Raw genomic sequence first — 13902 nt, forward strand, 5'->3', positions numbered from 1 at the left:
TCTTTGTTGCTTTTTCTTTCAGTCTTTTCATTCTGCTTTATCCTTCTTGAAAGCAGTGAGAGGTAGGAAAAACTGTACACACAGTTTCAGTCACAACATGCTGCAGATTTATAGCAGCCTACCAGTGGTTTGTTTTGTTTTCCTATTTCTTCCCTAGTAATTTCTAACAGCCTATTTACCCTTCAGACTGCTCGTGAGCACTGAGCTGACATTTTCATGAGACTATTTATTGCAATAAGAAGTCTTGTTCCTCCTTGGTCAGAGTCAGTTCAGAGTCCATCATCCTATATGTGATGTTTGGATTACACATCACTCTGCACTGAATCCCATTTGTCACCATAATGCCCAGTCAAGCTGTCTCAGAAGGTTCTCCTGCAGTTCTTCACAGACAGCTCTCAGCTCTACCATCCTTGCTAATATCATCAGCGAGTTCAAGGCCATTCCTCTTCCCAAGCTGTTTACCAATATGCTGCATTGTGTTGTTTTCCAGAACACATCTCATGGACACATCACTATAGATCTCCTTCAACTGCTGAAATTGATTATTTATACGTGCCCAATACTTCCTTACTTTTAACCCATTTTTGTCCAAATCCTACAGATGCTTAGTCTTCCAATGAGGCCTTGGTCTAAAGCCCCTTTGAAGTCCCAACAGTCAGTAATCCTTTCCCACCCACTCCTTAAGTTATTCAGAGCACTGTGACAAGACTGTAAGGCAGGACACCTGGCACAAAAGCTCTGTTGACTCTTCCCTGGCATGTCACAGCTATTCAGACAGCAGCTCTTTATTACATTTGCCAGTAATTTGCTTGGAACTGACTTCTCATTTATTGATTTGAGGTTTTCTGATGTCCCTTGCAGCTTATTGTAAAATTAGCCACATTTGTCACCTTTCATTTTTCAGGGGCCAAGGATATAGATATATATAGGTATAGATATAGATATATATAGATATATATAAAGATAGATAGATACAAATATTTGCCTTCCTCTATCTTTGCATTTATCTCTATCTTTACATTAATCATCCTTCCAGAGACACTGAGCACACTGGATGTTTTTGGTAATATAATCCAAAGCTAGGTTCGCAACATCATCCCTTGGTCAAGACTCTTGGCCTGGTGATGGGCATGCTAACACCCATTACACTCAACAAGATGACTGTTGAATATAATCAGTTGCATCAGCACCTGATGCACGAGGCCACAGTGTGGCTAGAGGTGACCAGTCAATCCCTATGGCATTTCCAGGGTTGTCCAAAGGCTGGGAGGTGTGCTATGATCATGGCTCTCTGCCCTCATGAATGCACTGCTGTTCTGCTGAGGAATCTCAACACAGGGCTGATGTTTTGCCTGGGGAATATAGCAAAGCTGTCGTTTGCTTGGCAAGTGATACACTTCAGCACCTCACCAAAATCCTGAGGGTAGAACATTCTTTGGGAAATATCCTTACCCACAACCTATATCTACGTATTCAGATGCACTTAGTTCTGTACAATGAGAAAACAGCTACCATATGCCATTGCACAGCTTTCCACACCATAACATACTGCACCACTGTTGACAAAACTCGGCTGATACAAATGACTGGATAGTGAATTATTAAACGCTCTGGTGGTTTTTCGGCACAACTCAATTTATAGCAGTAAAATCCAAATTAATTTAATTGGGCTCAAGGTGCAGTTTTCCAATATAACTAAGAAAGAAAATCACAGAAAGAAGAGGCAAATCAAGTCAGTGCTTGCTGACATTAACTGACTTTGACTTGGAAAGGTATCGCTATCATTCAAAACTGAAAATGAGAAAGATAACTGGGTTAGAAAGACATTTGCAAGCTGCTTGCACTCTATTGACTTTAAACTAGAAGATAAGCCTGTTTCCTCCAACCTTGTTACCCTGAAGAATGAGTGAACTGTCAGGAAATCCTTATGGCTTGTGTAAATCCAATACACTGTATAGACAGGATACAGCAATATCTCGCTGTTTTAACTGCCCCAATCTATTTTGTCTGCAGAGCAATATTTATCACAGGAAACAAATCCCTCATCTACTGATGTACTTAACTCAGATTAACTCAGGGAAAAGTTCAATACAGCCAATGAATGTGGGAAGCCAAAGGGATATGAATGTGTGCTTATATGTTATCTGACCTCCAGATTTTGCCTATCTCCTCCTGATCTGTGCAGTTGTCAGACACACTCACTAAACTAAATAAGATGATCTTTGAAGTAGTAGCAATTTTTCTGGGAGACAGTAAAGGCTATTTTGTTACTGGGGTAATTGGCTAGCAGCAAAGAAAAATCTCATAGCAGAAGAAGGAACAGTATTGTACCTAAAACCTGAAGCTGACTTCAACAGAAGAACACCTAAGCAGTGTTAATTAAGCGGCTTCGCACTTATAGAAGCAAAACTTCTATTAATGTTCAGTATCCTGAGAAATCTAAGCAACATTAACAAATTTATTTTGGATTTATCTTATCTTAGCTAGTACGTAATGGCATTTCTGTTGTTAGGAACATGACAGTTGGCCACGGCTGGTCTGCTGGACAGACCATAAAGACTTTGTTCCCCAATAGCAAATGGAGCATATGCTTAAATTAATGCCCTGCCTGACCTTCAGCAAGAAGACAAGCAGAAACTCCCTGCATTGCTGAGGCTTAAGCTGATAGATAAGATAGAAAGCAGAGAAGGGGAAGTTCTGCTTCACACCAAATGATCTTAAACACATCAAACCAACTCTGGAACTTCTCCACTGTTAAAACCCCGCAGACAAGAGATGAGCAGTAATTCTCAGGCAGCGTCTTACATCAGGCTCCCCACAGTCGCACTCCTCTCCATCTTCCACGTAGCCATTCCCACACTTCTGTCCACCAAAGGACTCCTTGACTTCAGGCAAGTTAAACAGACACATCCCCACTCCTTTCTCCAGGCTGTTTTCCAGGTCCTTTCTACTGCAACTGCTGAACACCATGGGAAATGGATAGCTGGAAGAAAAATACATGAAAAGAATTATAAAAAAGAAGTACTATCAGATGAAAACATCTCTTCTCAAGCCAGTGACCTTTCAGCACACCTGTGCACAAATAAGATGGTGGCATTCAAATTTTTAACACTTTAACGCCACACTGAGACATAGCATTGCACTGCACGACAACAGCAATTACTGACTGTAAGGAAGTGACTGATAAGGACTGGGAGCTTTCATACTTGGGATTCCTTCTCCCACTTCTGCACATGTAGTTACAGAGCAAATTCTGACCAAGACCCTAGAGGAATGCTGGGTTTGCAAAGGGGATTCTAGCATTTGGAGGACTGCAAAACATCCTAAGCTTTCTCGGAGAATTTCACATCAGATGGTGTATTCACTCATCTCTCTTGGCAGCTTGGCAAACTTCCTGTGCTTTTTCAGGAAAAAAAAAAGAGAGGAAAAACAATGTTATTTGATAAGAATCTGCTTCTGTAATTCAAAGTCCAGCTTAGAAACCATGCCATTAAAGCAAATGCAGTTCTTATTTTAAATCTAGGCGACTCTAAAGACTACTGATAATACTCATGTTTTGAATTTACACTGCTGGGAGCAGAATTTGGCCCTGCTGTCCAGGCACACAGAGCCTGCGATTTATTTTGGAAATCACATGCACCATTTGCAAAATGATTCAGCGTAGTACAAATGCCTCCAAATATTCTGCATTGTTCTGCTAGAGAACTTTACTCCATTCTCATTCATGAATGTTTGCAGTTAGACTCAAGGAAACGAGACAAGTAGCACCTGGGTCCAGCCATCAATATCATATCCTAAAGAAATCTGCCATGCCCTGTCTGTACTGAGCTGTGCACACAATTACATCGAATCTGGATCACCACCAAGAAGAAAAACAGCTTTCAAGCTGCCTTATCTCCCCTAAGACCTGAGACCTTCCTCACTGCTGCTCCAGAGCCAAGCAGTAATTTAACATTACAGCAGCACAGGGAGACAACCTGCTAATGACTGGACTTTATTCACTAAATGCTTTGTATCAATCATGTATTATTAAGGACAGGGCATAAGCCTTGCCAACAAGCCAGATAACAGATGGAAGTTCTGCACTGCTGAACTTCAGACTTCAATGAATCAACTGTTATTTCTAATATTCCGAAATGAAATGCTTGCTTCGTGGATGGTAATGCTGACAGCTATTTAAAAGGGATAATTCCTGTTACAAAAAGAAATGCTAGACAATTTCAGGTGTGATATAGCTTCCGATGCCTGGGATTAAGGACAAATAAGCTCCAGAATAGCACAAGGTAAGAAGCAGGCTGCTAGCTACAGCTCCAGCCCCAAGGGGAAGTGAGAAGGTACAAAGATGAGCGAAACTTTCTACCCACCTTTTCTATACTGCACAATTGGAGGTGATCTCAGCTGGACACCAAGACCTCCTCCCCCACTCTTAGTTCATTTGGAAAAAAGACACTCAGTTCTGCATGCATTACTATGAACACATAGATGCACTATCAAACACCAACAAAAACTCAGGAACCACCGACATGCCTAAGCGATTAATCCTGAACAAAGCATAGAAGTGCTTGATCAGACATGATCATATCAAAGTGCAAACAAATGAACACTGCATCACCCAGACAACTTCCTTTACCTCAGCAGCACAGATTTACTTTGATATCCAGAGATGAACGCGGGGAGACATACAGACCTTAGACTTTCTGAAGTCAATTCAGGAATACAAATAATGCGTTTTGCCCTGTGCCAGATGTCTGAGCCACATGCAGTTCACGAGAACAGCTTGCCGGTCAAAACTATCAATATTTTAGGGCTGCTCCTTTGTATCCATGAATGCTCAGGGTCATTTGCATGAATGTGAGATGTGCCTGTCCATCAGGAGGAGAACAGAATCCCTACTCTTAACCAGAGGTGAAATAATGTCATTGTTAATGAATGAGGTTTCTGTTTCCCCTCAAAGGAACTTCAAGCTGTTTCCTATTTTCAACTAAGAGATCCATTCATCTTCTGGCTTTTCCTGCTCTTGACACCGATTTCCTCAGCTGACATCAGTGCAGCACATGTTATTTGATGAAATTTTCTGAATATCTTTTCTTTACCAAGTAAGCTCAAAATAAAAACAGAGGGGAACGCAACAAGTGGAAACAGAGTCAGTGAAGGGAAAATACAGTGCAAGACAAGATACCACATCAACTGATTCCAGTTGGTGTTTCACTGGAAACATAACTGGTATTTAATACCATGATATTATGACACACAATTATTCTTTTTTTTTTTTTTTTGACAAAATAATCCCATGTACCAGCCACAGCATTTGATCAGTGTGATTTTAAGCTACATTTTATTTGCCTTTGCAATTTTTAAGCTGGTTCATCAGAAGCCTGCAAATTCTGGCAGATGGGAAGGGTTATCAGATGTTGGTAGCATTAAGCATGCCATTTAAATGAATCTAGAGCTTATGAAAACTGATGAATAATCACGAGGATACTCATCCTCTAAAAAGTGCAGCTCAACCCTGTGAATGAGCTTCAGACCTCATCTGGAAGGACTGCCTTTGGGTGGGAAAAGGCAGTGGAGCATCCAAAGCAAAGTCAGTCCTTCGCCTGTCTCTGTGATTTCAGTGACAGAATGTAAATATCCTTGTTTGGCCATATGTGATACTCCATGCATTACTTCTTTTGGAACAGCTCTCAGATACCAACTTGTACTGGCCACTGAAGGACCTTCTAGATGTTAAAAAAAAAAATAAAAATCATTAGCAATCACTAAATGCCAGCATCACTCACAACACTTCCTTTTACAGACCCATATTACTGCTCTGAACAGAAATTAAATAGCAATTTAGTCCGACCCATTCCTACTCTGGCATCCTGAATAGCCCACACACTGGCTACACCATTTGAATCTGTACATCTAACACAAAATGGATCATTTTGTTGAACTGTTCTGGCTGTGGATACAACTCTGCAGAACTCAGATTGTGCCTGGCACTATTTCAGTCTTTTCAGTGGATTTACAGTAAGAAAAATCATTATAGAGTCTTTGTACCCCTCTTGAACCTGCAGCATTCCTCAGTGTCTCCTCAGTGCTTAAAAGATGTGTGTAATATCAAGCAGTGTCTGTCCCAGTTCCCAGCAAAAACAGCCCTGACTGCTCCTGCAAATGAGAGATTCACAGTAGTAAAATGATGGCTGGTAATTGATTCCTTTATAAACAGTCTGGTCTTGTCCCACTCATTTATATTTTGAGCACTCAAGCCATTCAAATGCCAGTTTCCTCTATCTAATTCTGCATTTAGCCTGTATTAGATGGCTCCTTTCATTAACTAAGTGAAGCAACATCATCACGGGAAGCGTCAAGTCCCTTTTAAGAAAAGAGGATTCTTTGTACTAGCACTACATTGCTCAGCACAGTTTCTTTTTTTGCATGAACTCTAAAAGTTCATCTCCATCATCTCCTTTTCAGAGGCATTCCCCCTCCTAATGGACTGAAGAACAAGAGAGTACAAGCACAGAAAAAGACAGAATCACTGCCCCAGAAAATTGCAGTTTTCAGAGATAAGACAGCCAAAGCATTCAGGAGGAAGGCAGTGGCTGCTGATTGATGCATGGTAGCACAGTAGGTCAGCTACAGCCCTAGCACAGGTCCTGCTGAGGAGCAGTGTTTGCCATTGCTGTCAATGTCATTCCAATCCCTAACTTGAACAGGAATGGCACTGGCTCAGGCTGCAGGAGATCCCTGCTCCAAGCAAAAAATCCCAACACAGGATTGCAGAAAAATCTTGGGAAAGCCATCAGAAGTGGAACTCCCTTTGCTCTCTCAAACTTCTACATGTTCATCTACACCTACTGGTGCCTGAACATTTAGCACCTCGGGTCTGCCTCCTCCATGTTCCTCTACCATCAAACAAAAGATTTCCTTTGAGACATGTTTTGCTGTTTCTCTAGAGCCACTGAAGCAGCAACTCCATCAATACTTCTGGCAATTCTCTGTGTATGGCACAGCTCACCATGCTTGGAAATGAACATTATGATTACTATGAATATTGTTATCCTATCCAATCTCAGATGCTTTTCTTATTCAAGAACAGTAGGGTATTTATAAAGTAACTGACTTGTTCTCTCCAAAATGTTGGTATATATATACACACACATACATTATACAAATGCATACAGTATATATCTATTTATAGGGTTCATTTATTCCAGTTCATATCACAATCTGATTATTCAGCATTATAGCAATGTTTATACAGAGCCTTTTACGTAAGGCCCTGAAGTGTTTTACAATTATTCACTCAATTAAAATGCACAACAGCCCCAAAGAGCTCTATTAAGTACCACAGGGCCTTCTTCCCTGAAGTAATACGATAATTGGAGATTATATTAATTTTAAAAGGGCATTTTGATTTTCCTGTGCATGCCTCTTGAAATCACTGTTGACTCACTAATTTCCAAAGGTGCAGAAAATGGGATCTGGATTTGTCCAAAATGCTAGAAAAATAACCTGAGAGGAACTACGTGGAACAGCTCAGGCACCAGCAATGTTTTTGTGAGCATGAAGGTCCTCAAAGACAAGAGCAGGGCTCAGCCCCAGCTCTCAGCCAGAAATTTCACTAGTCAAGCAACTGAATTTCCAACACTTTTCATGATAGCTCTGTGTCTTAACTGAACACCTCTGTGTCTCCCATCAGCCTGAGGACTCCTTGGGATACACAGCTGCAATGACCTTGTTTTTTCTCTTAAGCAAGGGTCCACACCAACAGCAATGTTCAGTCGAGCAGGGAGAGGCTTTCACCTTCCTACTGAACACAACCCTCTGGGTGGAACAGAAGACAAAGAAAAGGATATGTATTTTTTATTTGTCAGAATAGCCTATGTGTAATCTTTTCTTGGAAGAAAAGATTAGGGTGTTAATGCTGCACTCCAAATTGCATTTTAATTTTATCCAGTGAATTATTAATGTAAAAAGTTGCCAATGGTAACAGGAGTTTGCTTTTTAGAACGTGTTTTAAGCAAACCATAGAATCAGAGAACTGCAGGATGTCTTGGGTAGCCTTATATGTTTTTACTTACTCTCTTTAGTCTGCAAAACTGTCAATTTTTGGCTGCAGAGTGGCTCCCTTTCAGCTGGAGAGGAGAAGAGCAACTCAGGTCCTACTTTTGGAGGTAGAAGATGAAACTTTGAGCTCCCTCTTGTTCATGCTCCACAGAATAAGAACCAACGCGTCAGTTTCCTATTGCAAATCCCAGCCTTGCCTGTGAGCCTAAACCCAACTTTTTAGCCTTAAAATACAGAGATATTTTTGCTTCTGTTAATTCATGTACAAGTGATTTTTTGTACTGACACACTGTCAGCGGCAGAGAGGGTAAAACAAAAGGCAGAAACTCAAGCAGGGAAGGCAGAAACTCAAGAGAAATCCATGGTTCCAGACCCACTGAGGTGTTGATTTCAAGGAGCCATGACAATTTGCCAGCCTCCTCTATCTCCCGATCTAATTGACATAATTGTACCTCACATAAAGGCATCCTCCTCAGTTTTAACCTTCTAGACATAATTATTGCTCTCCATCTCTTGAAAACAACTTTTCAGGTCTCCTAAGAGATATGAGCCTAGTAGAACAAAACGGAATTTGCTATTAGATGACATTTTTAGACACTTCAGCTGTTCTGTGCAGTGTCTTACGTTAATGAATTAGTAATCATAGAGAACCTCATAGAACAGGGTACTGAGCAAGAGAGAAATCCCATTTCCTTTGATATTGAAATAGGTTTTCAAATGCTATAGATCTCTCAATGTATAAAGTTCTGTCATTACCCATTATTTCATACCCCTCACGTTTCAGCAGCAATTGTTTGAAATTAGGCAAGCGCCATAAAATGGAGGTCGTGTTAATCTATTATTTAAATAATGGCTTTGTTTGTAAGTACTTTTGAGGGAGAAAGGCACAGTTTTAAAGTAGATCTCACAAGCATATTGAAGTAAAAGGAGATCCTAAAGGTAGCTGCAGTTTCCCTCCTCGAAAAAAATCTTGCAAAAAGCAATTTTGTTTTAATCTACATAAAGTATTGAAGTAGGAAGTTTGCTTCAAAAGCAATTAGATGTGTGGCAACTCATGCTTCTTTTTTCCAGCCTATTTTTTCACTATATAGCTTCTTTTTCTAGTTTTAATCCCTAAAGCATCAATAAAGTAGAGCACAGAATTGGGCCATGTAGTTATACATGACATCAAAGCTCTTGCTGTCTGAGTTCATGGTCAGTGATTTAAAAGCAAGCTTGGATCTCCCCCACAGCTTTTGTCATGTTCATTCTACGGTAGTTTTTACACTTCCAATAAATAACCATGAACGTCACACCAGTGATTAAATTAATTGATATGTAGTGGCAATTGCCTGTTGTGCTACAATGAAATTGCCTTGGTTATTGAAATAAAGTCTTTCCAAATAAATGTTTAAACTTCACTCGCAAATGCTTTCGGCTCACTGTCGTTTAGCCTTGGGAATAATGCAGATTTCCAGACTTCATTCAAGCAATATTACTTCAGGTGCCCAGACAGGATTGTCACAGTCCCATCTGAGATTTGACCTCTCCCATTAAACTGAAGGTGAAAATTTAACTCCCTGTAATACTTGGAAAGGCAGATTTATAGTACTGAATGTTGGACTTCAGGGCAGGAGGCAGTGATGAAACAAATGGCTGAATGGTCCAGAAAAAAAAAAAATAAAATACTTTCTGCAAAGGAACAACACTTAATGGTTTTATACAGTATACACTGTCATGGCCTGATATTTCTGCAGCCACAAAACTGCCAAATAAAACATTATTAGCAGTTACTTTTACTTTGATGAATGTACAGTCAGAGAAGTTTTTTCTCGTTGAGAGGCCTGTTGTGACTTTCATTCCTGTTCTGGGGTGAAGCAACACCGAACCGATTTATCAATCTTGACAGTACTCTGACGATACGGCGGAGTTATCTGCATTGCAAAGGCTCAATGGGAATTGAACTCAGACAACTCTTCTTCCTGTTGGAAACCAGACAGCCAAGGAAAGTAGCTATAATCAGTCTGAATTTGCCTCTGGCTCATCTTTTGCTCTGTTTCCTTTTAGACCGCTACCTCATTAATAAAAATTTGCTGGATTGCTGAGAGTTCAGGTTTCACAATCTACCGCTTAGAATTTGAGGTTAATCCAATGCAAGAAATAACACAGGGAGGGATAAAAAGGCCAGGTCAGGTCTGGTCCCAGGCTAAAGGAAATCAGGGCAGCAGGCATCCCGTGCCTCCAACCTCTGCCAGCCCTGAAGGAAACCAGAGGTAAGAAGCACCACCAGCATTCCCTGCATTTGCGTTTGCTGCAGAAAACTCAGCATCCTCAGCATGTAATAAGCAAATAAAGATAAACGGTCCATCTCACTGCTCAAAATACCTTGCTGGAGGTCACCTTCCCATCAATTTTTTGTTAGATAAAAGACACTGTTGGACCCTGCTTGAAATACTAAGGACAGCATTGTGTCCTGGTGACATTTCATGTATTCCAAACGCGATTTTATAATCAGGTTTCGTTGTAGGCAGTTATATTCTGATTTTTGTCCTTTGAAAAAACCTTGGAATTGCTTTTTCAAATAGGTCAAGAGCAGCTGACAAAAAAAAATATATTTAAGTCTGACGTTGGGAACAGGGGTTTGAGAGGATCCATAGAGCATATGTTCAGGTGAAGGAGCAGAACAAAATCATTTTTCAAAAAGCAAGCCAAACCAAACCAAAGTGCTAATAGAGGAAAATCAACCCATGATATTTATGCACATTTACCCATTTCACCTTTGCAAGCTCCTGTTCTGCCAATGTGTGCCTAACTACAACTTGCAATGCATCACACTCAGAAGAACAAAAGAAGCACAGTTATCCTCCCAGCTGGTGCTGGGACAGTCTTGAAAACCACCCAAGGAGGTTTTCAAGAACCATGGAGGTGTAGCCCTTATTGGCATGGCTTAGGGAGCATGGTGGGGTAGGCTGACAGTTAGACTTGATGATCTTAATGGTCTCTTCCAAATTTAATGATTCCACGATTCTTTGATTTAAAGACCTGCCATAGTTTGGTACTCACTCGGCTTCAACAGATGGGTTTGGGCTAGGATAAGCCTGCACATCAAGCGTAGATTCAAATGACAGCAGGACTCAGAGAAGCCTCTCTGGAGGAGGAAGCCAGGCCAAGAAGAGGATATTTGGGAAGCATCTCTGAACAAATCTCACAAGGAAGCAGCTCACTGCGAAAAGCAGCAGCAGAAGCATTAGCAGAAAGAATCTTACAGAAATGACAGCTGGAAAGACAAGAGACAAAGGTCCTAGAGAAAAATGGCTGAGCTCTGCAAAACACTAGAATGAATATACACCTAGGGGACAGACTGGCATTGATTTCACCTAATGGCCATACTACCCAGTCTCTTAATAAATCAGGACTCCGAGACAGGAGTATCTGACTTGCAAGCACCTCGCCTCAATTTTTTCTCTTTCAGAAGATGCAGAGGAAAGATAAGTGAGGCATTAACAAGGCCAGGAATCAGGCTGCAATCCCCCAGCATTTCCACCTTCCTAGTGTGCATTCTGCAAGACAAGAGCTGAGGAAAAAGCAGATTTTTCCCCACATCACCTGTATCACATCAGGCAAATAGAAGTGAAAATAAGCTAGTTAGCATCTGCATTGCATGTAATCATCATATCAAGCTAACAGAAAAGAATAGATTGACTCGTATTTGTGCCTCAGGGATCCTTAAGCAAGCAAGTGAAATAATCTGAAGGGATCCATAGGAGCCCTTGCTTTCCTGTCAACTTTGATGGAGCTTGGATTTCTGAAGCCAATTGGCTGCCAGGAGAATGTCAGTGATGAAGATGAACACAAATTCCACGCTACTTTAGAATAAGCCAGGAAGGCTCCTTAGGAGCCCAAGTTATTTCACATCTCTATTTTCTGCGACTTCCCATTAAAATTGGTGGTTGCTTATCTCCATCCCACCACTGTGACTGCAGCATTCAGTTCTGAAGAGTCATTGTTGGGGGTAAAACAGACATCTTCATTCTCTGAATGCTAAACTTTTTGCACATTTATCCCAGACAAAAAAGGCTCTGTGATTCCCATGACAACTGTGGCAAATGCAGCTGTAGGCATCATTTAATTACAGTGATTCAGACTTCCAAGTCAACATCAATTCCTTACAGTGCTTCAGGGCATACAACACATGTTAAAAAAAAAAAAACAACACCAAAAAGCATTCATGTGACCTTCAGAATATGCCCTTTAAGGTATGTTTCCATTTATACTCTGGGAGTTTGGAATTTGTCAACACCAATTATAACTGGACATTGCACACTTAATTCTTCATGCACTGCACTGCTGGTTTATCCTTGCAGTCTGATATGTGGTGTTTTGTTGTTTTTGTTTTTTTTTCTTGAAAAGAGAAAGCCAAGATAAAGCAAAATGTCCTTACATGATTTCTTCTTATGGGTCATGGCAACAGCAGTAGTACAGGAGACAAATGTCCCTTACAGAGCTATATTTTGTATAGATAGTACACTGACAAGACAAAATGCAGCTGAACTCTCACATGCCAGCATCCAATCCACTAAAGCTGTGCCCATTCTGGATACATCGCAGGGTAGAAAACATGACTTGTCCTAAAGTATCTGCTATAAATAATCAGACCAGAAGTAAAATGTGTTTTCATCTGAGAAGTAACCTCTCTCCTTGTCAGCTTCACTTACAGAAAATGCATGCTGTAAATCTCTATGAGTCCTCCTCTAGAATACACCAAAAAAGAAAAATATTTTCATTTCTAACGGCACATCTCCTGAGGTGTGGGATTCTAAGCTAAACTAAAAAGCAAAACCTTTTCTTTTTTTTTTTTTCCCTTTTTTTTTTTAATGTATTTTTTTATAAGGAGCTGCCCTGTAGCTCTGTGTGCTAATTGCTAACAGTGATTTGCTCCTGCAGAGGACTAAAGAACAGGCAAAGAATTGTTACCCATGCTACTAATGCACAGATCTTATTTACTAAAACAAATATATCTGTAATGTATGGAAATTATTAACCAAAAAGGGATGCCAAATGGGCTGCAGACATGAGGCTACTTGGAGTTAAGGAAAGGAATGACATAAATCTGGTTTGCAATCTCATGGCTGTTTCCTACTAAAGGAAGGACCAGAATTCAATCTGCTAAATTACTCAGGCTGAGCTCAGACCAGTTTGGAAACATAAGCAGCTTTATAGTTTAATTAGAAACTGTTTATATCTTAAAGATAATTTCATTTTCTTCAACTCACAACAGAGTTAATTGCAGATAGTTCTGCTGGCTCCACAGATTGAAGTCTCCAAGCTGCCAGACTGAAAAATGCAAAGTAAGGTCTGCACAACTGCAAACAAACTGAGAGGGGTCAGGAAATACCGTGCAACTAATGATGGCTTGATTAGCTAATGCTTAAGAAGGTACTGCGAGATGCCAAGCAAGGACAAAAGAGCACCAGCCAGTAAATTAAAAAGTCCTTTCCCACACTGTATTTCTGGTCTCCATCCCATTCATCACATGACTGTCTGTCTTCTAATTCATTTTTTTTTAGCACTTCAACTATGTGTGTATATTGACTCCAACAGATGTGTCAATGCTTTTTGCTTCAAGTTGTGTTTGGCACCAAAGCCAAGATGCTGTATTCATGGCATGCCTGGCTGGCTCCTGAAGCTACTATGGATCTCCAAAGATTGTACATTCTCATGTACAGCTCCATATACTCCAGAAACTGTATTTCAGCAGTGAAAAACCAAGGGAACCCATTATCCTGCTTTCTTCAGGTGATTTTGTTTTGTAAAAGAACAGTGATTGAGACTAATACTGAATGTAGCAGAGTTTGAGTATGGTTAGTT

General features: G+C 40.4%; 1 protein-coding gene across 3 annotated transcripts in view; it reads right to left on the minus strand.

Moving 5' to 3' along the window:
• The window catches only part of ADAM12 (ADAM metallopeptidase domain 12), a 169272-nt gene that overhangs the window by 25782 nt on the left and 129588 nt on the right, over positions 1–13902 (minus strand). For all 3 annotated transcript variants that reach the window (XM_048945733.1, XM_048945732.1, XM_048945734.1), the window contains exon 12: positions 2806–2983. In XM_048945733.1, the coding sequence (XP_048801690.1) occupies positions 2806–2983 (178 nt within the window). The remainder of the gene's footprint in view (positions 1–2805; positions 2984–13902) is intronic.

The sequence above is a fragment of the Lagopus muta genome, chromosome 5 (genome assembly GCF_023343835.1).
Source record: "Lagopus muta isolate bLagMut1 chromosome 5, bLagMut1 primary, whole genome shotgun sequence".
Lineage (NCBI taxonomy): Eukaryota > Metazoa > Chordata > Aves > Galliformes > Phasianidae > Lagopus > Lagopus muta.